Raw genomic sequence first — 24,132 nt, 5'->3', positions numbered from 1 at the left:
TTTTGAGACAGAGAGAGACAGAGCATGAACGGGGGAGGGTCAGAGAGAGGGAGACACAGAGTCTGAAACAGGCTCCAGGCTCTGAGCTGTCAGCACAGAGCCTGACGCAGGGCTCGAACTCACGGACCGCGAGATCATGACCTGAGCCGAAGTCGGCTGTTTGACCGACTGAGCCACCCAGGCGCCCCCAGACTCCATTCAGATTAGAGTATAAAGAAGGCTTCATCATAGCCCTTCCTTCCTACACACAGACAAGGCCACAGGGGTGAGTGGGATGCAGGCAAGGTCACAGAGGCCACTTGACAATCTCACACACAAGTGAGGTGCACACAGCCGCCGAGAACTCTTGGGGAAACACCACAGCATAGGAGGCCAGGGAGTAGGGGTGGCTGATCTGAGGCCATAAAAGAGAGAAATGCGTCCTCCCCTCCTTCTCCCACAGCTGTTTCTACAGGAAGGAAGCATGTAGAAAGTTTTGATCATCATATTCCTCGGGGCTTGACAGAAAAGAGAACAATAACACAAGACACCCATCTTAAACAACAGGTGTTACAGACTATTAGTGAGTAGGTATACTGGTGACAGTGACACTTGTTACTAGTTTGATGCAGGTCCAACTTTGGAGGTACCTGAAGCTCATTCCTGTCAGGTCAGTAATTGTGAATACTACACAGTTAGACCTTATCTGAGGGAAGGAGCAAAAGCTATGAAGCAAAAAGGGAGTTCAGCTCTCTTCTGTGATGTCAACTCTGCTAGACCATTAACAGAAAAGAGTTTTTAAAAAAAGATGAAGGTCCCAACTGGTGAGTAAGTTGCACAACAGGACAGAATACTCCATGGTCATTAAAAATGGTGCTACAGCAACGTACATTCTGAGGTGGAAAGACTCTTACGGTATGCAACTTAGTGAAAAAGGCAGATGGAAAAGCAATATTGCCATATTAATAATGGATGTAACAATAAGCTGGATGTGTTAACACGTGATAACCATAAAGGCAAACCTTTCACCACATGCTTGTTGCAACCAGCTGCATTGTTTGGGCTCTTTATATTTCATTCAATCTTCCTGATATTCCACAAAGCAGTTATGGATTCTTATTATCCAGGTGAGAACCCCGAGGTTTAAAAAAATGTAGTAATGGGGCGCCTGGGTGGCTCAGTCGGTTAAGCGTCCGACTTCAGCTCAGGTCACGATCTCGCGGTCCGTGAGTTTGAGCCCCGCGTCAGGCTCTGGGCTGATGGCTCGGAGCCTGGAGCCTGCTTCCGATTCTGTGTCTCCCTCTCTGTCTGCCCCTCCCCCGTTCATGCTCTGTCTCTCTTTGTCTCAAAAATAAATAAATGTTAAAAAAAAAATTAAAAAAAAAAATGTAGTAATGTGCTCAAGATATATAGTTTTTATTTATTTTTATTTTTAAATTTTATTTTATTTTTTTATTTGAGAGAGAGAGAGAGAGAGAGAGACAGAGGGAGAAAGAGAGAGGGAGACAGAATCTTCAGCAGGCACCATGCTCAACACGGAGCCTGATGTGGGGCTCAATCCAATCATGACCCGAGCCGAAATCAAGAGTTCAATACTCAACTGACTGAACCACCCAGGTGCCCCAAAATATACAGCTTTTTTAAAGGCTGTGCCTCTGAAGTCTATGCAGGTCTGCCTCCAGGGGCAATCCATCTCTTGTGTTTGACTCCATTAAAAAAACACGTCTGGAAGGACAGACAAATAAGTTAATGGAAAGAATTACTGGTAGCATTATGAAAATTTTATCTTCCTTTTCTTCTAGGTTTTCTACATTAGATATAATAAATACGTATTACTTGTTAATAAAAACAAAGTGATAAAAAGAGAGAAATCATATTGCTACGCATGTACTTCCAGGAATATGAAAGCAAACTTGGATATTCTGATTTCATTCGTTCAACAAAAACTTTCTAAGCTCCCATGTATAAGCAAACAACGTATTTGTGGGGAAACACAAGACATCCTGTCCCGAAGAAAGTAACTGTTATATCTTCAAAACAACACCCTAAAGTTTGGGGGGAAAGGGACTGTGTTCTACAATAATAATTTATATTCTTACTATTCTTTCTATTCAGCAAATAAAAATCTCTTTTTTTCCCCTCCCTCTCTTCAAACATAAAGAGAAAATAAAGACTGGATTACTCGCTCTTGTTGGATAAAGATGAGGAATGGATGCCAGGAGGTATGGAAAGGCAGACTTTTGAGCATCTCGGATGGCGCCGATTAAGCTCAGGAACAAAGAGCAGGCAGCTGCTATGGCAACGTATTGCCTGGATGGAAACAGAGTCAATGGGAAGAGGTGAAAGGTGTCACTCCTCTGTGGTCTGGGTCATTTTTAGGCCCATTATTCAGTACAGATGGCCAACAGCAATAGATTGACAATGGGAACACCCATTCCTGGCTCCAGACTGCTGCTCAGCCTTACAAAGACCCAGTGAGTGTCCTTAAAAGTCAAAGCTTTGGGGTGCCTGGGTGGCTCAGCTGGTTAGGCATCAGACTCTTGGTTTCGGCTAGGGTCACGATCTCATGGCTGGTGAGTTCAACCCCTGCATCAGGCTCTGTGCTGACACCCTCTCTCTGCTCCTTCCCTGCTCTCTCTCTCTCTCTCTCAAAATAAACAAATAAACTTAAAAAAAAAAAAAGTCAAAGCCTCTGGCAGGAACACATTACCTCTCTCTAATACCATTGGCTCTGTGTCCTTTCTATCTTATTTGACTAAGAGACAGCTTGGTATATGGAAAGAAGTTAACTTTGAAGTCTTATGGACCCGCAACGGAACATGCTATTGCCACCCACTGCTTGTGTGACCTCTGGGTCAATTAATTAACCCCTCAGATTTTTACTTCATCTTTTGGAAAAAAAGAACAAATAGCTCTCTCATGGGATTTCAAGAATTAAATGAGATCATAGGTAAAAAGCACCTAGCATCCAGTGTGTCCCTGATACATATTAGTGCCCTTTCTTTGAGTCGGTGAACATGACCACAGATCAGGCATCATCCAGGAGACCAGCCTTCAACACCCTCCTGTACGCTCCTTAATTATGCTTATCCACAAGTGGACCTTTTTCATTTTTATTTTATGTTTTCTTTGCTCTGTGTGTTTGTGGATGATAGCTTGACATAGAAGAGATTCCCCCTTCTCCATTTTCTGAACTAGCAGGAGAAAGAAGTCAGTGTAGAAGTAAAGGTTCGGTGGCCATGGTATAATGCATGTGCCAGAGCCCCTGTGTTCTTGAGCCATAGACTGTGAGGAGACAGCAGGGCTCCCGGCGGTATCTCTGGGAAGGGGAGGAGGGCACCTGTGAATGCAGGCTGTCTCAACTCCTGCCTCCGGGGCCTCAAAGCCAACCCTTCCTCCCAAGTCTGCGTCAAGGCTCTGTGTTCTCGTTGGTAGCCTGAGAATTTGGGTTAAGGGATTGGGGTGAAAGGTGTGAAAAGAGGAAAACAGATTTTTCAGATAGTTTAAAATATTGTAATTATTAAATACTCCAAAAATAGGCACTAGACCTTGTAATCTAAGAGAGAAAATACAGAAGAGCCTGTGGATGCGAGGTTCAAAAAAATAGCAGGGATAACGAGGAAAGAATGAGCCACGCTGGCAAGAGCGTATTGCCGTGAAGGGTGGAGCACCGGGGTGGTTTCCCACCACTGCTTACAGGAACTAGAATGAAGCCCAGGTTCCACTGCACTAGCTCCTGAGTCCTGGGGACACTTTCCTGTCTTATCAACAGCAGACGGAACCACGGGGCAGAAGCAAGAGGGTTCAGGTCCTCCTCCTTTTGGTCACACAGCTGTGGAGGCCTGCAGCCTTCATCCAGGGCGCTAAGACACCAGGGGACAAGCAGATGCTGGGGCCCAGGACCTCAGTGCTATTTTAACACACTCTGGGGCTGGGGATACAAGAAACACCAGCCTGAGCCCCTTATGAAAAGGAGGTGGCAGCCAGAGGAAGGGGACAGACACCGGCTGTGCATTAAGAAGATAGCAGATAGCATCTAGGCCTCTGTGAGATGGGAACCAGCTATGGGAGTTAGTCCTCACTGGCTCCTTGGGGAAACTGAGGACGGAGCGGAGGACGGTGACCAGACAAACAGGATTCACAGGGCTTCCTGCAGCACCAACACTCCATGAGGCCATGAGTCAGAACCAGGGCCTGTGGCCTGCCTGTGACTAGTCCTAAACCTTTCTTCCTTCGGGACCTGGAAAATGCACAGCTCCATGCCTCTGGCATCCCTGCCATCCGGCGGGCTTCCGTGTCTCTTCTTGAGTGTCTCCTTGGGAGAGAGGCTGCTCTCTCCACCTTGAATTTCTGTCCACCCTACCATCCTTCCCTTTTCCTCAGTCTGAGCACTGCTCTTCCATCTACTATTTCAGCTAAAGGCCGTCCTCATGGGCTTACACTATAGAATCACAGCTGTTTAAATGGCCCAAGTATGTGTATGTGCGAGTGTGAGCTGTTTAAATGGCCCAAGTGCGAGCATGTGTGTCAGTGTTTGTGTGCGGGATGGGGAGGGCTCAAATCCGAATTCACCACCATCATTAAAAATAGATATAAAAAATAACCAAACTACCTACCTTGCTGGCTACCACCAGCTGAACCATTCCAGTGGCTGAGCGAAGAATGGCCACCGCTTCCTCATGGGAGAGACCCACCAATAAGTGACCATTGATTACCAGCAGCTCGTCTCCTAAGGACAGTCTGCCATCCCTGAGGAAATGGAGATGGGAAAAAAATCCCTTGTGAAGATATTCTGGGCTTGAGAAGGGACATTTTCCTGGAGCTGGGGAGGGTCGTGAGAGGGCACAGTTAAAATCAGGCTGAGGATAAAGGAGAGATGGCCAGCAATAGTTTGGGATGGGATTTATCCTTTGGTCTGGCTGGGTCCCCTGATGCCCACTTAGGGAAGCTCCATGATTTCAAGTGGTTGCCTGGTAGTAGGCAAGTTCTTAAGTCACTACCATATCTTGCATCAACTTTAATGAAATGCCTCCCATCCAGGGGGAGACAATGATAGAGGAACGAAGACCCCACGGTTTTTGGACAGTTAAGTCATTCTTACCTCAATCCTATCTGCCATCCTGCCCTCACAACCGAGTTCTCAGCTGAGTCACTGAGCTAAGCACCCCCAAACAAAGGTATCTTAAGCTTGACCAAAAGCCTTGTCTAAACTGCTGCCCTCTCTCTTTCCAGGTGACATGCCCTTGTCCCCAAAACACACAGTTATAGGACCTTGAGGATGAGGTTTCTTTCCATCCTACAGCCAAGCTTCACCAGCAGAAGGATGAATACAAAAGCAAACAAACAGAATGACCAATTTACTGCTATTGCAGCTATCAGACCTGGTCTACAAATGTTTCTTTATTCCTTCTAAAGTAAATTATAGCTAACTAACAGCTTCCTTCCCATTGGGCTGGCAAGAGGCTCAAGGGTGGGTCAAGGGTCTGCCATGGCACCCTGTGTCAGAGCATTGCACAGGCCCTTTCAGTCACGGTGGGTCGGCAGTCTTGTGGGTTCCACTTCAACCTCCAATGGTCTGGCCTCCCATGATCCCAAAGGAGGTTTTTCATCTCCATTGCTAAATATGGGATAGGAAATCTGGTGATGCAGATGGACCCTAAGCCTAGGACCCCACCATCCCTTCTGAAGGCTTTACATCAATGCCCAGGGTGCTGCTGTTGGACATGTGCATGCCCCCCATATTCCCAGATTCACCAACTTTCTCTCCAACATTTCCACTCTCCTTCAGTGAATAAACCAGCTTCTCTCATCCTACTCTCCCTCACCAGTTTCTTTCTCTTAATCCTCTAGGGCATGCATCATAGTCTTTTCTATGAATTTAGCCTTTAACAGAACACAGGAGGCACCAGAGACTTCTGACAGCCTCTGCTTTCTGTCCTTCAAAAATCCCTAAAGCAGAGAAATGCTAAGAACCCTTCTAGCTGCTTGGAATGGAAAGAGAAGGGGAATAGGAAACCCACAGAGAACAAACTGGAAGCTCAAGGAGGTGTGTGGGCCCAGGTGAACAGGGATCAAGAGTAAAAACGAACACAAAGTTCTGACCACTGTCGTTGAATTTATGCAAGACCATTCCTACCCACATCCTTTTTCTTATTTCCCTCTTCAATTCCATCTCCCTCATCTCCTGTTATTACCTAGAATGCCACACATGTGAATTATATACTCCAGAAAGAGAGAGAGAGAAAGACACACATAAAACTCAGGGTTCAGGGTGAAAAGAAAATGGGTGTCTAATGGTGACACCTACTAAAAACAGCTCACATAGAAAACAGACAAGAACAGCTCTTCTTAAGTTTATCTCTGGGCACAGGAATTTTCTAACTGCCAACCTTCCAAAGACATGCTAGAATCCAAGGCCTAGTAGCATTAATGGGAAAATGGCTCTCTGATGGGAATTCCTCAAGGTATACACCTCATTTGGAAAATTTAGTGATGCTCTTCTGGATAAAAACTAGAGTCTTAATCCTTCCCTAATGACTGCTGCCCAGACAACTGACCAGTGCAGTTAACCTTATCTCTAGTTATTGGCAACTTAATCTCTAGTTACAAGACTAGAACAGGGACATGACACACTTTGCTAATTTATACCCTGGTCCTCTCCTCAGTTTTCCATTTTTTACCTCCAGCTCCTTCAACGCCACTTCATGAGATAAATTTTTCAGTCCTCTCTTGGTCTGGGACAGGCCAACACTACTCTGATTTGTCTTATCCCCTTTATAACCAGGATACCTGAATGGAACACCAAATTCTCAACTAGATTTACCTCCCTCATCAGTGAAACTCTACCTCTACACACCTGCTGTATACATGTGGGCATGCAACGCATGTACACACCCCAACGTGCCTTGCAAGTAGTAGATACCCTGTGTATGCGGAAGCAATCAGCTAGCAAGGCAAAAGCATGCTTTATATTTTGGGATAGCTACATCCTTGTAACTCCAAACGGACTCCTTCTTTGTGCATGCTCTGCCTAAGCACTGTCCTTCTTCCTACTTAAAACAACAGTTCAGACTTAAAAAGAAGGTTTGAAGTATGAATTATTCAAGGTCACGAGGAGAAAAATTCACATTTACTGTTTACCACTCCACATCTGCATGACACACGTATCCATGTGTGTGTAGAATCCTGAGAGCCCTGACAGATCACATGAACTGTGGTCACATTTAAAATCAATGACTTTCCCAAGTCATTAGCCACCATCTTATAGGGGTTAAGATTCAGGAAAGTGGTTTTCTGTTGCATGGCATAGTCTCAATAGGTAACCACATATTACCAGTATCCCAAAAGTTAGTGTAAGTAACAATCACTTGAAACTCAAAACAGACTGGAAAGAAATGCAATCTCTCTATGATCTGGAGGAGCCTACAGTATCTCCAGCAACTAGCCACTTCCTGTGCCCAGGGGTGTGTTTAATTGGAACTGCTCCTGCCTGATTTTCTTCCATGCTCCCGAAGGATAAACTGTAATTACCAGGGCTTTGGCCAAATAGAAGAGTCCTAGCCCCCGGAGGAAGGGAAGGGAGAGGATGAGGAGTCAGATAAAGGGGAAGAGTTATCTAGTCACCTGTGAGCGGCACCTCCTTCCTTCACTTGAGTGACAACGATAGCGTGAGGTGAGCGCTTTGATCCTCGGCCTCCACTAACCTGAATTCCCAGCCCATCCGATTCCTTAAGCAGCTCCATCTTCCATATCCGGCCAACTTCCTCCTTGGAAGAAAAAGTGAGCATACTGTGAAGTATACGGACAGACACGTGGCATTGACACAGGAGAGTGGAGCTGTTAGGTCAGGCCAAATATTCTTCAATTGTCAACAGGTACTGAAGATGACCACAGAAGGAAAAGTTCCATGTGCTAAATCATAGTCTCTAGCTGCCAGTCCTGCCCAAGAGAACATTCTATGATGATGGAAATGTTCTATATTTGTACGATCCAACATGGAGCCACTAGCCACAGGTGGCCATCAAGGGCTTGACTAGTGGCAACTGGGATGTTACATTTTTCATTTCATTTAGTTTACATTAAATTACATAGTTACCTGTGGCTAGTGGCTATAATATTGGACAATAAGAGTGACTATCGAATTTCCTGATCAAGGTTATGTTAAGTAAAGCTTCTTCTGCCTGAAACCCAGATACCACTGTGTGTGTAAACACTGGCTGTGTCTGGGTTCCATTTATTTACACACAGCTACTAATAAATAAAGGAAGATGAAAGGAAGACAAGGATAGGTCTTGGAGACTTCAACTCATTTGAGCCCAGCTCTGCCACTTAGTAATTATGAAAGCCACCTATGCCTAAAACCCTCTGTTTCCTTGCCTCTAAAGTGGGGATAATTATGAATACTTTCAAGTTTGTCATTAGGATTACGTGAGATATTTATGGAAGGAGCAGTGCTTCCGACACCTAGTAGAGACATAATAAATGCTGACTGCTAACCATATATTACTTATGTACGCACACATATGTGTTAAAACCATCATACCATAATATGCCCAATGGTACTGCATCAGTGTTGCATAGTGACAGATGGTAGCTACACTTGTGGTGGGCACAGCATGGCGGAGTTGGCCAATCACTATGTTGTACGTCTGAAACTAATGTAACATTGTGTGTCCACTACACTTCAATTAAAAAAAAAATACATCATGTTGAATTGAATCTCAAACTTCCTTAGAACATATAAATGAGAACTTTGGCAAGAGAAACCAAAACAGGATATTAATTGATGAATTTATTATTGGCTTCTCTAGACATGGGTCTGTACACTTTTTAAATACATTAAAACACCCTAATAAAAATCTATCCTTTTAAAAAGCTAACCATGTCTGTAAGTCCTCTGGATTACTGGTAGCTTTTCTACTTTGGTTAATTCTCCTCTTGACTCCCTATTTTATTCGAAGGATGCAAACATATACCCAATACAAAATGTTTGAGTTACCTCAGATACTTGGTTGTTCAGAGAAATGAAAGAAAAACCTTCCAAAGTGATTTCCTTTGGGAGGGTCTTACTTTATGCTCACTCCTATAAGTTCCTCTTATCTCTAGGTATGGGGGTATGGGTCACAATGCATTCCTCAACATATTAAAAAAAAGCGCCATGTCCTTTCCTCATTTATCATGAAGGTCCAATGAAACCATTACAGTCCAATATGAACAAACCCATCCTCCCCCTAGAAATAGGCAACCTTCCCATTTAAGCTGCTTGCAAAAGAGAAAGAATGCAAAGCATTCAGAAAATCTGAAATACACAGTCAGAAACTAAAATGAAACTTTATGCAGTAGTAAAAAAACCAGATGTTAAATGGTCACTGATGTGCAGCAAAAGGAACGTCTGGGGAAATTATTAACAGACAGAGACCTGTTGGATCCTATACTTTTTCTACTATAGCACTACTCAGCGGGGCTCCATTGCTCAGCAACATGCAGTGTTTGCCAACGGTCTCCTTCATCTGCTGACCACAGACAAACGAGGCCTGTCTGGCCAAATGTAACTTCAGAAGTCACTGGCTTACCACAGTAGTTCATGAACTTGTCAACAATCCCTATATCATCCAATCATTTCACTTTGGACTTCATGGTTTTTGGTGTGTTGCCTCTGACCTCTGGAACACCTTTCTCTCTTCTCCATTCAGAAACAACCTCCTTGGCCTTCCAAGTCTCTCACAGCTCCACTATGTCCAAGATGCCATCCTTGAGAATCAGTGCTACTTATGACATGGCAGTTTTTGACACTTCGAGTACATGAGGCCGTGGCCTAGTGCATAGCCCCAAAGGGAACAAATTCAGAGACGTGCTGACTAGCTGTTGTCCCAGCTTGCTGGGCATCCCAAACTAGCACCTGGGTCAGTCCCATAGCTGACTCCCTGGGCCTAACAAAGTAGCTGAGAAACTAGAGCGGAATGGTGGCTTGACTTGTTTTTTCCATGGAAGATATGCTATGGCTACTAGGGTCCTGAAGATATGGGACAGTGCTCTTCCCTCTCCCAGTCCAGAAAAGCTGTGAAATCCCTTCCCAAAAGCAACAGGGACTATTAGGAGAGTCCAGAAATAAGCAAACCCATTTGGCTTTAGCCCAAATTAATAAAAACCTATCCATCCCATTACCAGTTACATCTGTCTTACCATCCTTTTGTTAAACAGAACATGTTAAGTATGGTTCACAGATGGTATGACAATACTAGATACACAGTCCTTTCTAATTTTTAAATGCCTTTACAAATAGGACTTGAGGGGTACCTGGGTGGCTCAGTCAGTTAAGCATCTGACTTCGGCTCAGCTCATGATCTCATGGTTCCTGAGTTTGAGCCCCACATCGGCTCTGTACTGCTGACAGCTAAGAGCCTGGAGCCTGCTTGTGATTCTGTGTCTCCTTCTCTCTCTGCCTCCCCACACCTCTCACAAATAAATAAACATTACAAAATTAAAAAAAAAAAAAAGAAGTAGGACTTGTGACAAGAAACATGCAAACCTATGATTGTGGAGAAAGAATAATGACCTAACGTATACTCTTGACAAAAGAGCTAAAGACAAATTTCAGTAAGAGCACTCACAGGCCCACTCCATTCCCCTGCCCAATATACACACAAGTAGTTAAAAGCAAAATAAAGCAAATATCTAATAAAAATGGCTTCAGAAAGTAGGAATGATCAATCTGTAATACAGCCCCCAACGATACAGTCAAGAAACAGATCTTCTTCTTTTTCACTTTTATCTAATACCATGAGTTTTCTCTCCATACCTGAAAGTAAGAACTATAAGGGGGGCAGGGGGGGATGGGGGGGATTCAAAGAAATTAGTGCAAGTTTTCTTGATCATCTAATGAGGAGTTCAAAGATACACAAAGGAAGACACAAACAGGAAGTGGCAGATGTTATCAGTCTCAATTGTACAACTGTCAGTATTAAATCTAGTTGCCTACAACTGAGAGCAGTGTTCAGTTACAAATAAAATCAGTGTCTGAAGTTTATGAGGCTAAAGCTGGCACTCGCCAAAAATCAACAGGCCAACTTAAATAGAATATTAAGTAGATTTCCAACTGCCTCCTTAGAATTCTGCATGGGTATGTAATACGCACTTCAGTATGGTCAAAACAGGACTCTGCCTCCCTCTCCCTCCTGGCTTTCCCACCTCCATGGGAAAAGCACCATCATTTATGCCAGCTAAAGAGGATATGCAAACTAAAAGCTCGCTAGCTTTGATTCCTCCTTCTATTTCCTATACCCAAACCATGAGCAAGATCTGTAGGCTCTACTTGTAAAACACATCCACGTCTATCTACTCCTGCTCCTTCCTGCCACCACTCTGGTCAAGACCACCAGGATCTCTAATATGGATTATCACAGTAGTCTCCAGTATGGTCTCCCTTTTTTTCCTCATCTCCTACAATACCCTATTCTCCATTATACAACATACATCATGATGCACTCAGCTTAAACCTTCCAACAGCTCCCTAGTAGACGCAGACTGAAGTCCAAATCTTTGAGATGGCGAACACAAACCTCCATCTCTAGCCTTGCCTGCAATCCCAAATCATATCCCCTCCCCCACCTCCGTGTTCTCCCCAGCACTTACTGTCTCTCTATCCCTGGAAGACCCAATCACTCCTGCCTAGGGCAGCCACATGTGCTGCCTCCTCACTGGAAATATTCTGCTTCTAGATGTTGCACGGCTGTCCTTTCCTGACATTCAGGCTTCGGCTCAAACATTGCCTGTTTAATTAGGCCTTCAGTGATACCAATTTCAGTTAACCCCACCAGGACACTGCCCAGTCATCTTTCACTTCACCGATTTCATTTATAGTACTTGTTGTCACCATCTAACATTCTGATTCATCAATTTGCTTATTTATTCCCTGTGGCCCCTTATTTGTGTTAAGTGCCATGGCACAGGAACCTTGTCTCTCATTTATCAGTGGGTTCTCCAGCAACAAAACGGTGCCTAGCACATAACAATACCGTATAAATGCCATAGAATTAATAAATGTGGGATGTTTATACACTCATCCTACGGTTTTTCAGAAGTTATTGAGACTGATGTTAAGAGGCTCACCCAGACGGGATACCTGCACGCTTGCCAATGTTTAGCGTGTGAACACCCGATCCAGTTGTAGAGATGATTGAGTTCTGAAACAGATCCTGTCTAGACAGATGGCTCAAGCCTTTGCTTCCTTTTGCATTGGCTTAAAGGGCAACGAGATTGTCAGCCTGTTGAGAAAAAGCCAAACCACGCAAAACTGGACGCTATGGACATTTATATTAATGTTGAAGTGCTACCCTTTCCTATAAAAACGCCAATTACTGTGTGAGCTCATACATGCATCTCCTCACAGAGGCCAAAAAAAAAAAGGGGGGGGGGAATTTATTTACAAAACAGAGGTGGTACATTAAAGGGAGCTGTCTCGGCAGCATTTAAATGACCTCATCTTCAGTTGGAACCAAAAATAATATTTCACAATAGCATCTTTTCCCCAAATGTGAGAAGAAACATCATCCAACTAGAATTTTACTGCAGTAAGTGGTCTGGCTCTAGTTGCAAACTTAGATTCTGAGACTGTTTGCTTATCCCTTCTTATTTAGAATGATCAGTAAGAAATGATGTGTGATATGTCAGGGTTGAAGTTCCTGAGGTAGCAGACCAAAATGCTCAGTTTATAGGTGAGAAAACAGAAGCTCAGAGAAAGAACATGGCAGCTTGAAGGCCACAGAGTTGGGGAAGGAAGAACTAGGGCTGGAACATAGTATCCCATCTCTCAGACCTGGAGCTCTTTTTTAAAAAATATTTACTCATTTTTGAGAGAGAGAGAGAGAGTGTGCATGTGATTTGGGGAGGGGCAGAGAGAAGGGGACAGGGGATCTGAAGGAAGCTCTGCACTGACAACAGAGAGTCTGATGCTGGGCTTGAACTCATGAACCACAAGATCATGACCTGAGCTGAAGTCGGACACTTACCCGACTGAGCCACCCAGGTGCCCCTTAGGCCTGGAGCTCTTGGGTGCTTTCATTAATAAATGGGCACAGAACACCTGCAGGTGCAAGGCACTGAGCCAGGACACAAAGACAAATAAGGTCCTTGCCCTTAAAGTCTACTGGGGACACAACAAGCCCTATGGCAACTGGAATATGTGGGATTCATGCATTGATCAAGATAAGGAGGGGATAATGCAGGAGCCCAAAGAGGAGATGCTTAAAGATGGTACAGGTGGGGGGGGGGTCCCCAGAAGCCTCCTAGAGGAGTGTGTCCCCCAGAAATGGAAGACGCTAAGCTACATGGGGGAGGGGAGAAGAAACAGAATGGTGAGAGCAGCAGCTGCAAAGGCTCACAGGAGATAGGGTAGCCTTTTGGGAAAAAATGTGGCTAATTCAGTCTAAACTGAGGAGGAAGAAAGCAGTGAGAGATGAAGGCAAAAAGTTAAGCAGGGATCAGAGAGTGAAAGGCCTCGTGTGCTTTGTCAAGCTAAGGTGTTCAGATATTACCCTGAGGGTAAAGTGGACCCATCCAAAGGGCTTAAGCTGCAGTGTGTGTGAGCAGGTACATGCATGACTGATGGAGTCTCTTTAGAAAGGTCCCTCTGGCTGCTGTGGGGACAGCAGATGACAGGAAGACACTGGACACGGATGGGTAGCAGACTACTATGACCACCCACATGGGAAACGAAAGCAGCTTGGTCCGGACCTATAGCCATAGAAGTGGGAGTGGGAGAGAGAAGTGGGGTGAGGAGGGAGACCCTACAGGGAGCCAGAGTTGATAGGATTTGGTGTTCGACTGGACATGGGGAAGGAAGAGGCCAGTATTTCAGTTGACTCCAGGATGCCAACTGTCCCAATTTCCTGGCATGGGACTGTCAGTACAAAACCACGGAAAGTTATAGACAAACCAGGTGAGTAACTGCTAGCTGAAACTCAGGTTTCTGGCTTGGGCGACTTTGAGAGTGATGGGACCTGGAACATTGGAGCCAGCTGGGTGGGAAAATGATGCATCAATGTGAAATATCTAAGATGGGAGACCTACTGCAGGTAGGTGGTAGAAAGCTTGGGGCGGGGGCGCTCAGGAGAGAGGTAAAGGAGCAGACACGGACTTAGGAGACATTACCACATAGAAGGATAGACGTTCACCCATTGCTTACTAGAATAGGATCATCCTCATGCTGTCTCTGCTTGATGCAAACATAAAACTACCCAGGAGATGTCCTGGATGTGATTCTCCTCAGTTACCTTTTCCTGCAGATTCAGACCTGGGGCAGCCTTCCTGAGGTCTCTGCAGACCACTTGCACTGAACCACTCAGCCTTCCTGAGGTCTCTGCTGAAGGTCTAGGGAAGAGTTCGGATACTCTATAGGGTGAATTACAAGTGTTAGGGTGAGACCACAAATGGACCCACAGACACACATGCCAACTATGAAGAAACTTGCCTGACTGGCAAATGGTAGGGTTCTTTTTCTCCCTATTATGTGACTAAGTTGTACTTATTTTTACCATGCTGCATTACAAAAATACACATTTGTAGTAAACAGGCTTGCAAGAACTGTTCCCTTGGATGAATAATGATCTTCACTAGACAGGGAGTAAGGAACTCTGAACTCATTTCTAAAACTGCTTATCTATGTCCTAGGAGATTCTAACGTTTTAGACAATGGGCCCAACTTTTATAATTTAAAAAATTAATCTGGTTGCATATGTCTTATTATGTGTTAATATTTTATAGAAACATATGTTTTTTTAAAAGAAGATATTTACTAGATAAAATGTTTCCTACAGCTCTGTTAAAGGAAAAGAGGGTATAAAAATAAAGACAGAAGATTTATTTTTATGTAACAAATAACAGTCTGTGAAAAGAAGCATCTCACAAATAAAAATGGTCTGAATGATTATAAACCTATTCTGTAATTTATTCTTTGTAGATTTATATTAAATCATTAATAAAGCAGAAACAGAACAATGCTGACATGTTTAATCTCCCATTATTCAAATGGAATAGAATTTTTTGCCCCAAGGGTTTAAGAGGTAAATGCCTAATTTTTGTTTTTTCTGGAAATTCCATTTTAGCATGATTTTGGGCTCATCCTGGAGTAAAAATAAAAATCCGCTCAGCCCAAGAACCTACACCACCTTCTGTGATGGTCTACTGGTTCCAATCTGGATGTTGGGGAAGCAGTGAAGATCTACTTCTTGCTAACTCTATCAATCCTGGGTAAATGCATTGAATGATGATGCTTCTTGGTTTGAAAAGGGTCCTAAAAGATATTCATGCCTAAAAGGGTGTATGGCCCATTCCAACTTTCTAAGATGTAAAGTATAACCCAGGGTCAACATTCAATCTATAGATTATGGGCAGTTGTGAAGAATGCAAAGTCCAGATGGCAGATCTCTCCTTTCTATAGGCATGTGGCTTTAAAAAAAATGTCCTAAAGGCAATAGATTTTGTTTTTGTTTTTTTTTTAAATCACCATTTCATTTATATCTTCTTTGACATTTGATCTTGAGTGCAAAAACCAGGCAAAGGAAGTCTGATATGTGTAGTCTTCAAATAGTCTAATCCAGAAATTCACTTTTATGTTACTGCTTTTAGTTAAGTTTAGCAGAGAGGGGCACCTGGGTGGCTCAAGTTGGTTAAGTGTCCGACTTGGGCTCAGGTTAAGATCTTGCGGTTCGTGGGTTTGAGCCCCATGTCAGGCTCTGTGCTGACAGCTTAGAACTTGGAGCCTGCTTCAGATTCTATGTCTTCCTCTCTCTTTGCACACCACCCCCCCACTCTTGCTCTGTTTCTGTCTCTGTCATAAACAAACAAAAAAAAAAAGGTTAGCAGAGAATGAGTAGCCTCTTAAAAGTTTTTTTTTTTTTTTCTTTTAAAGTCATTTCCAAATTATTTCTACTGTGTCCTAGGCCAAATGAAAGCCTATTCTTTGGAATATATGTGAGATTTAGTCTCTTTTGCTAACTTAAACCTTCAAAATGATTAAGCTAACCAACACTCCCTAACTTACTCATCCTCAGCTTTCTGTGTATTCATAATCTAATCATTAGGAGAAAAAGTCATATCCAAATATAGTACTCATCAGAAAGAAACAAATTATAATCTTTTTATTGTCCTTAATTTGGGGGGTCCACATTATAATCTTTTTATTGACCTTAATTCTTTTTTGAGGAGAACCATAAAGTTGGTAGAAAATCATTGATAGAGACATTACTTTTTTCTTCTCCTTTATTTACAATTCTATCTACAAATCATGCCTCCTTTGGGTAAGGCTTTATGAAGACCACCCAGATACTCAAATGAAGGAACATGGTTCCTTGAGAGAGGGATTATTTTGATTCCTCTAATCCCATTATACAGATTGGCTATGATTGGAGAAATATGCATGAAATAGCCTTTCTAGAAATTAGACTCATTCCCAGGGTACCATTTCAGCAGTATGCAAAGCTGAACTTGTTGCTTCTTATCTTCCCAACTTTCTCTTTCATCCTTAAGGGGTGTCTCCTACAGGGACTCAGAGAGGAAACCAATCAGAAACAACATAGCAAGTTACTGCTTCTTTAGGAACCCACAGGCATATCTGCCAAGAAGATTCTTGGAAGGAACGTGCTTGCCCTAAAGAAATATAATTTCATGAGAGAATGTTGGCTACAATGGAGGAGAAAATTTGAAGCTAGAAGTGGACCTGTTACCACTCAGAGTATACCACATCTGCTTTGCCTTTAGGTAAGACCAACCCTGACCATCACAGCTGGATATCATAGTATCAGAGATATCTGTGAAATTTCCCCCAACTTCACTGGAATTCAGCAACGTAATAACACGAACCCATAAAAATATCACTGGTTTTGAAGTGTTAAAAATAAAAGCAGATGTTTCCCTAAGTGTTGAACATCCTTCCTGTGTAATACTGAGGACTGAATGTTTGAATGTTTTTGCTATCAACTGCCACCAGGAATTCTTGGCCTCACCAGTGGCAATTCCACTGGTGACAGTAGTGATAAATAATGATGCAGTTCGAGTACTTTATCTGGGCCTCAGACGACTCAAATTATACCACAGAAGGGCTTGAATTTTCCACTTAGGATCACTCAACTAGCTCTTTATTTAAGTGGATGAAATGATTTGGATTTTTTGTTGTTGTTATTGTTATGTCCTCTGATCATTTATCTTACTAAATGTGTTGGCTTCTAAATACAAGGCCATCTTAGATAGATTTTCTGAGCCTTAAAAGCTATTTCAACAGTACTTTGTTTGAAATTCAGGTTCGATAAGCAAACAAAAGCTTACCCGTGCCAGGCAGTCACTTGATTGGAAGTCTGTCTTCCCAGATTTTGAGAAGCGACGTTTGTCATTGCTTGTAGGTAGAGGAGCATCTGTCTTTGGAATTCTATGCTCTGTCCCTCTGTCTGCTTCTGACTTGTCTAGATGGGATCCAGCCAGCTCCTTCAGAGATTCCGGGCCATTTTCTAGCTCAAAAGCATGGCCATTGCCAAGTTCGGGGTCTGGGCCGTTGTCCGGCTCAGAGATGGGGTCATTGTCCAACTCACAGCCAGTACTGCTCTTGGGTTCTTCAGTGGCTTTGTGGGTAGAAGGCCTGGAAATGACCCCAAACTTTCTTGCTCTTTTTCCCTTTTTCACAGTTTGGTCACCCAGCTCCAAGGTTGGCGTCTCTCCTGGTTCAGAGCTGTTGGTACCGTTGCCATTATACGGAGAGTGAACTTTGTGCTTGAAGCGGCGCAGCATGATCAGGTAGATAAAGCCGCCATTCCAGCACTGCTCAGCCAGGTAACTGCAACACACACAGAAATGCCGGATGAAACCCTCACACCATCCATCTCGACCAGCGCATCGGGCAGACGCATTCAGCAGCACCCGCGGAACCCGTGTGATTAACAACCTGGTGAAGCAACAGAGGTACTAAGCTTCCCAAAGAGGCTCAATGCTCAGTTCATTCTTTTAATCTACATAATTGTTGATGCTAAAAATAACCCCCAAGCAAACCAAAATCCCCACGAGCTAGAAATTACTAATGAAAAAAACCCTAGAGTAGGTAATTAGAAATGGAGTTTTCTATTCACAGAGCCAATCCTTACATATGACTACAAAAACAATAATTCTCCATTCCCTCAACAATTTCTTACATCAGAATTATGCTAGCCTCCCATTCATCTAGTTAAAAAAACAAATTTAAATTAAAAAAATTTTTTTTAACATTTTTATTCATTTTTGAGAGACAGAGAGAGACAGAACACTAGCGGGGTAAGGGCAGAGAGAGAGCGGACACAGAATCTGAAGCAGGATCCAGGCTCTGAGTGCGGGCTTGCACTCGTTAACCGCGAGATCATGACTTAAGCCAAAGTTGGACAATTAACCGACCGAGCCACCCAGGCGCCCCGCAAACTTAAATTTTTTTAAGTAAACTCTACGTCCAATGTGGGGCTTGAACTCACAACCCAGATATCAAGAGTGGCATGCTCTAATGATTGAGCCAGCCAGACGCCCCACCATTCATATAGTTTTGATGTCATTACTCTGCAAGTTCCCAAGGTAAAGAATAGATAAACTGAGAGACATGGAAAGTTCTGCTCTTAGGATGAAAATATCAACTGCACAACAACAAGAATCACTGCCTCACAGCATTCCAGTGAAAACAGATACTGAGTTGGGGGTGGAGAGGTGTTGGCTGGAATTAAGACACAACTTGTAATAAGCATTGACAAGTGTGTGCTGCATTAAATGAGCATCAAGTCCACTTCTTGATAATGGTTCTAGTTTGGGTTGTTCCTGGCACACAAGGAGTGTCATTTTCAGTCTGGGTGTCGCTTTGAGAGGACCCCCAATGAAAACCATGCAGACATGGGGTGACTAGGATACAGAAGGCTATTGGAAACTGTGTCAACCAGGAAAAGTGAAAGGGCAGGGATGTCCTCTTCAGGGATGCTTGGCTTGAGAGGGCAGAGGCTGGGCTCAGTTGCGTTTCATGTACTTGAGGGGTGCCAAACACTTAGAAGCAGGAAATAATATAAGTGAGATAATGCATGTGAAGCCTGACACACAATAACTACTCCAGATCTTAAGGAATAACAATAAATAGAACATCAAACAAGATAAGTAATTAGTGGTATTCAGGACCATGAAAGCTTTAGCAAAGAAAACACACTTGCTCAAAGTCAGGAAACTAGGCTGGGCTGGACCCTCTACTTATGCCACCCAAGATAAGGAAGCACAAACCCCAGATGGATCCAGGGAAACGCCTTCACCACTGGAATGTTGCCACATTCTACACATCACCTGATCACAAGCAAAGAATGTCAACCACCAAATCCTTAATGTGTTGGACTGCTTCTGGCCTTCATGTGCCTACAAAGGGTTGCCCACATCCTCAATAAATGAGAAACAGAACATTTTCAAGTATACCAAGCTGCTCCTCCTCCAGGCTTGAAGCTCAGACTTGAGAGCTGGGATAGTCAGTTTACAGGAAGGGGTCGCGTCCATAACGAGAGTTGCGTCCATAACCAGTTGCGTTTGAAATGTACTAAATTCTGGGACAAAGGCATACATTACCCATACCTAATGGTCAGGTTAATGCAATGACAATGCCAGTCTCCATGAAGAGCAGAATAATTCTGAATTTTTGCCATGGAGTAGAGTGAACAAGAGAGATGGGTCCTTAAACAACCACCAAAGCTAATAAAAACTTTCTTTGATCCTGGGCTATAAAACATGGTAATGAACTTACACATAAAAACCAGGTAGATAAAAGGTACCATATAGACCTCAGGTTGTACTGTGAAATATAATGAGATGAAGAGGTGTAAAGAGAGGTCCACTAGAGTCTGGAAAATGAAAATTAAACTTGGTTCTCAGTATAATTTCTCTATAATGTTTAAATTTCATTCTTTGAATTGTGTATCTTTTTCACACTGGAAAAATTTTTGTAAAGATATAAGATCTTCAGGGTAGTTATTAGCCAGACTGTAAGGGTTTCTTTGAGCAAATCACTACTATTAATGCAAGACATATGTCAGATGTTATGAAAAACAGCATAAGGTAGTAAAAACAGGACCACGGGGAAAGTCAGACACTCAAGTCTTCATTCTGGCTTTGGCCCAACCATGTAAAAACAATGGTAATGATACCAAATTTCCATCAACCTATGTATGAATGGATAGACAAAATGTAGTATATCCCTATAATGGAATATTATTTGGCAATAACAGGAATGAAGTATATGTCATAACTTAAGCTTGAAAACATTATGCTAGGTAAAAGATGCCAGACCACAAAAGGCCATGTCATTCCATTTATACGACATGTCCAGAATGGGCAAGTCCATAGAGACAGGAAGTGGATTAGTGGTCACCAGGAGTAGGGAGAAGGGAGAATTGGGACTGCTTACAGAGTTTTTGGGGACGATGGAAATGTTCTCAAATTAGATACTGGTGATGGTTGCACAACACAGTGAATATACTCACTGAATTGTATACTTTAAAATAGTGAATTTTCTGTTATATGAATTAGGTCTCAATTTAAAAAAATAACAGCAAATATAATAATTCTTGCCAAGTTTTGAATTGCTTTTTTTTTTTTTTTAAAGCAGGTTCCATGCCTAGTGTGGAGCCCAATGCAGGGCTTGAACTCACAACCCTGAGATCAAGACCTGAGCTGAGATTGAAAGTTGGACACAACCAACTGAGCCACCAAGGTGCCCCAGAGTTACTTCTTAGAGTATGTGCTCCTTAAGAACACCCTTTGCAAGAGAAGAAACTGAGGCTTAGAAATATTAATATGCCCCAGTTCACCTAAATGTCAAATGCTGGACTGAGGCCCTCTTGCTTCTCAAACCCATGCTATGTCCACTGTGCTGCTGTGCTGTCTCAATTACTCTAGTATCCTTGTCTGTAACACGAGGGTGTTAAAATAGGTCATCTCCAAGTTGCTTTCGCATGTTCAGAACTGTGAATGCTAGTTTCTTGGGAAGGCTTCTAGAGATCAAAGGTGCAGGCCATCCCCAAAGTATTGATCCAGTGCCAAAGACAAAACAGAACCCTGGAAAAACAAACATTCCCTTTTTTTTTTTTTTTTTAACGTTTATTTATTTTTGAGACAGAGAGAGACAGCATGAACGGGGGAGGGTCAGGGAGAGAGGGAGACACAGAATCCTAAACAGGCTCCAGGCTCTGAGCCATCAGCACAGAGCCTGACGCGGGGCTTGAACTCACGAACCGTGAGATCATGACCTGAGCCGAAGTCAGACGCTTAACCGACTGAGCCACCCAGGCGCCCCCAAACATTCCTTTTATGTCCAAGGTGTCCTAGGTCTCCTGGACATTAACTATCAACCTGAAAAAGATATCACCTGGAGAGGCAATTCCTTTTGGGATTCTATCTTTTGTATTAAGCTCTGGACAATTAGATGGGTTCTGTGCAGAAACCTTCTTTTCAGTACCAAAAAGGCTGGCTCACTGAGTCAGAGTATAGGATCTTGGAAATCTCTACTCTCACAGAAGCTCCAAGAATCTTGGGAGGTTTATTCCTTCTGTAGGGTCCATACTCAACAAAATTACAAAGCAAGAGTTTATCTTTAGTTTGGCACCACGTCCTCATCCCCTCCTGACTTCCTAATAATAAATAAGGCTCTGACACTTTCAAGGAACTGTATGACAGGTTATTTTATTCCTTCCTGGACACTGCATCTTCTAAGGTCATCCCGAAGACAAAGTGTAATGAATCAACTACGGACGCTACAGCAAGTTGGTGAGAAAGACTGTTAGGCTGGGGATAGTTTTCTTAGAGTTCTTCCATCCACCTTATATGTAATGCCTCCATATTCCCTATCCATCTGTACTGAAATGACTCACCAAACTTTTCCAGTGCCTTTCTAGCTAACCCATATGTCCAAATCCCTTTTCAGTTCAAAAGGATTCCTACCCACCATGAGAATCTTTAAACTTCAAAGTTAGTCTTTGAGAAAGAAGAAACGGAATATAATCCTGGTCCAGAAAAATAGGTCTCCTCTTCAGTAATTTTTTGGTTTCTTCCCCAAATTTGAAACTGTCCTCGGACATATAAAATTATTGATTAAATTAATTTGATTTTGACCATCCCAGGATGGCCTTAAGATAAATGAGGAAAGACAAGCATATCCAGAAATGAAGTTCTAAATTCTAGCCTAGAATCCTCCCTGTGGAATGTATTGAGGTTCTTCACTTCACTTGGCCTTTGCAAACACCTTTTGTAACTTAATCCCTTCTACCTCCCTTTCCTCTCAAAAAGTGCTTTATAATAAATAAAATAAAATAAAATAAAATAAAATAAAATAAAATAAAATAAAATAAAAATAAAAATAAAATAGCTTTGAGTACCTCCTGTGTTTCTTGATGCTCTATCATAATTCTGGCATCTGGGTTCTCCAGGGGTGGGAGGCCCAGGAAGGACTGGCAGGTAAGGTTGGGTGCTAGGAAAAGCTAGAGGGATAAAGCTGCCTGGAGTTTAAAGAACAAGGACAGGGAGGCAGGAGATGAGAGGGGCAGAGACAGTAGGTGTTGGAAGGCCAAGGACACGCATTATTTATCCATGCCCTAATTCTATCAAAAGAAGGCATGAGGCAGCTATGCAATTCTGATATCCTAGACTGTTCTGCCAAAGTCCTCAGAAGGAGCAGTATCTCCAGGTGCCTTTGAAAATCATCTTGGGCATTTGGCCATCAGTTACCGATGGCTGGTACATAGTGTGAACCCACAGAAGGGAGCTGCCAGGCAGATCCATTGGTGTATACATATGTGTGATTCAGAGTCAGTTGGCTCACCACCCCTGGGTGGCCTGCACCCCAATGCCTTGAAAACACTGTATAACTCAGACAACATAAAGGAATTCCAGAACTCAGACTTTTTGGCAAAGCAGACATTCTCACTTCATCTGAGTGAGTCAGGCCCCCAGGATAGACAGTAGAGGAACAAGATGTTTATAGAGGAGTTCCTACGTCCAGGCAGGAGTTTTACACAATGGGACTAACTGCTAATAGCCGCCCTGTGTAACACACAAGATGAATGGAGATCGACTGTTCTTGCTCATGATTGCCTCTTGCCTAAGAAGTAATGGGAGGTTAAGAAGCTGTTTGTGGTCCTTTGAAAACCTGCTAAGCCTAATTAATCCAGAGGGCTGTCTGAGGTTGTAAATCTGTAGGTTCCCAGAGAAGAACGGGTTGAGAGGAAGTGTTAAATATATACAGATTAATTTCCCAGCGAAATCTCGGCTGGGAAACAGAGGGAGGCAAGTTCAAACAGCTCCATGAGAGGGGGTGGGAAGATGACAAACATCTCCTGGAGTCATTGAGTAACAAGATTCCCCACGGGCAGTCTCTCTCAGCTGTTGCCTCCCAGCTACCTTGAATGTTGGGCTTACTCCTCCCAGATTCTACAACCCTTCCTAGAATGAGCCAGACTTTCTCTGGAGACTCTGTAAAATAGAATTTGGGGGTGAATTTTGTGCTGAAAAGAGTGACTGATATCCTTGTGTGCTCATATGGCCATTTCTGAAAATAAATCCATCTACTTCTTTGCTGGGACCGTGAGAGAGAAAATTAGCCCTGATTAGATGGAGAAAGATGGGGCTCAGGCACCAATAAGACTTTGAAAATAGACCAGAGTCTAGGCTTAGAGTATAAATGAATAGAGCACCGTATTCCAACTGCTGCGTGAGGGAGGTGACTGATAAAGTCCAGCTTAGCTGAATCTCTCGTCCTCATCCAGCATCAACAGCTGGGGGTCACCCACTCTTTCCTCTTCTCCTTCATCTGGAGTCAAGAATAGAGAATATGAATACATGAATATGTTCTCTTATCATAAAATCTGTATTATTTTTTATCATACAACTTGGATTGGGAAACAAGTTGATATTGCAAAATCAGGTTAAATATTTATTTAAGAATTTTTTCTGACCTAGAATACAATATTACCATTCAAATCCAATTCAAATTATCAGCTACCAAAACTTGCTACCACCACACAGCTTAGCAGCAAAATTTCAGTCATATCCATCTATACAGCAGGACAGAGATCCATATTGCCCTCAGGGGAATTGGGGCAAATATGCTGATACTCTGGCGACTGCTATTTCTAT

At 43.0% G+C, this 24,132-nt stretch overlaps 1 protein-coding gene across 7 annotated transcripts in view; it reads right to left on the bottom strand.

The window, feature by feature from the left end:
* Window positions 1-24,132, bottom strand: part of PDZD2 (PDZ domain containing 2) — a 364,618-nt gene that overhangs the window by 83,336 nt on the left and 257,150 nt on the right. For 5 of the 7 annotated variants that reach the window (XM_019450712.2, XM_019450713.2, XM_019450716.2 and 2 more), the window contains 3 exons: window positions 17,299-17,800; window positions 7,603-7,745; window positions 4,596-4,728 (listed from right to left, as the gene is read on the bottom strand). In XM_019450712.2, coding sequence (XP_019306257.2) covers window positions 4,596-4,728; window positions 7,603-7,745; window positions 17,299-17,800 — 778 coding nt within the window. The remainder of the gene's footprint in view (window positions 1-4,595; window positions 4,729-7,602; window positions 7,746-17,298; window positions 17,801-24,132) is intronic. The other 2 variants (XM_019450714.2, XM_019450715.2) reach the window with 2 other exon arrangements.

The sequence above is a fragment of the Panthera pardus genome, unplaced genomic scaffold (assembly GCF_024362965.1).
Source record: "Panthera pardus isolate Hobbes unplaced genomic scaffold, ASM2436296v1 HiC_scaffold_2, whole genome shotgun sequence".
NCBI lineage: Eukaryota > Metazoa > Chordata > Mammalia > Carnivora > Felidae > Panthera > Panthera pardus.
The sequence above is the reverse complement of the archived record's forward strand: the minus strand, read 5'-3'. Positions and strand labels throughout refer to the sequence as shown.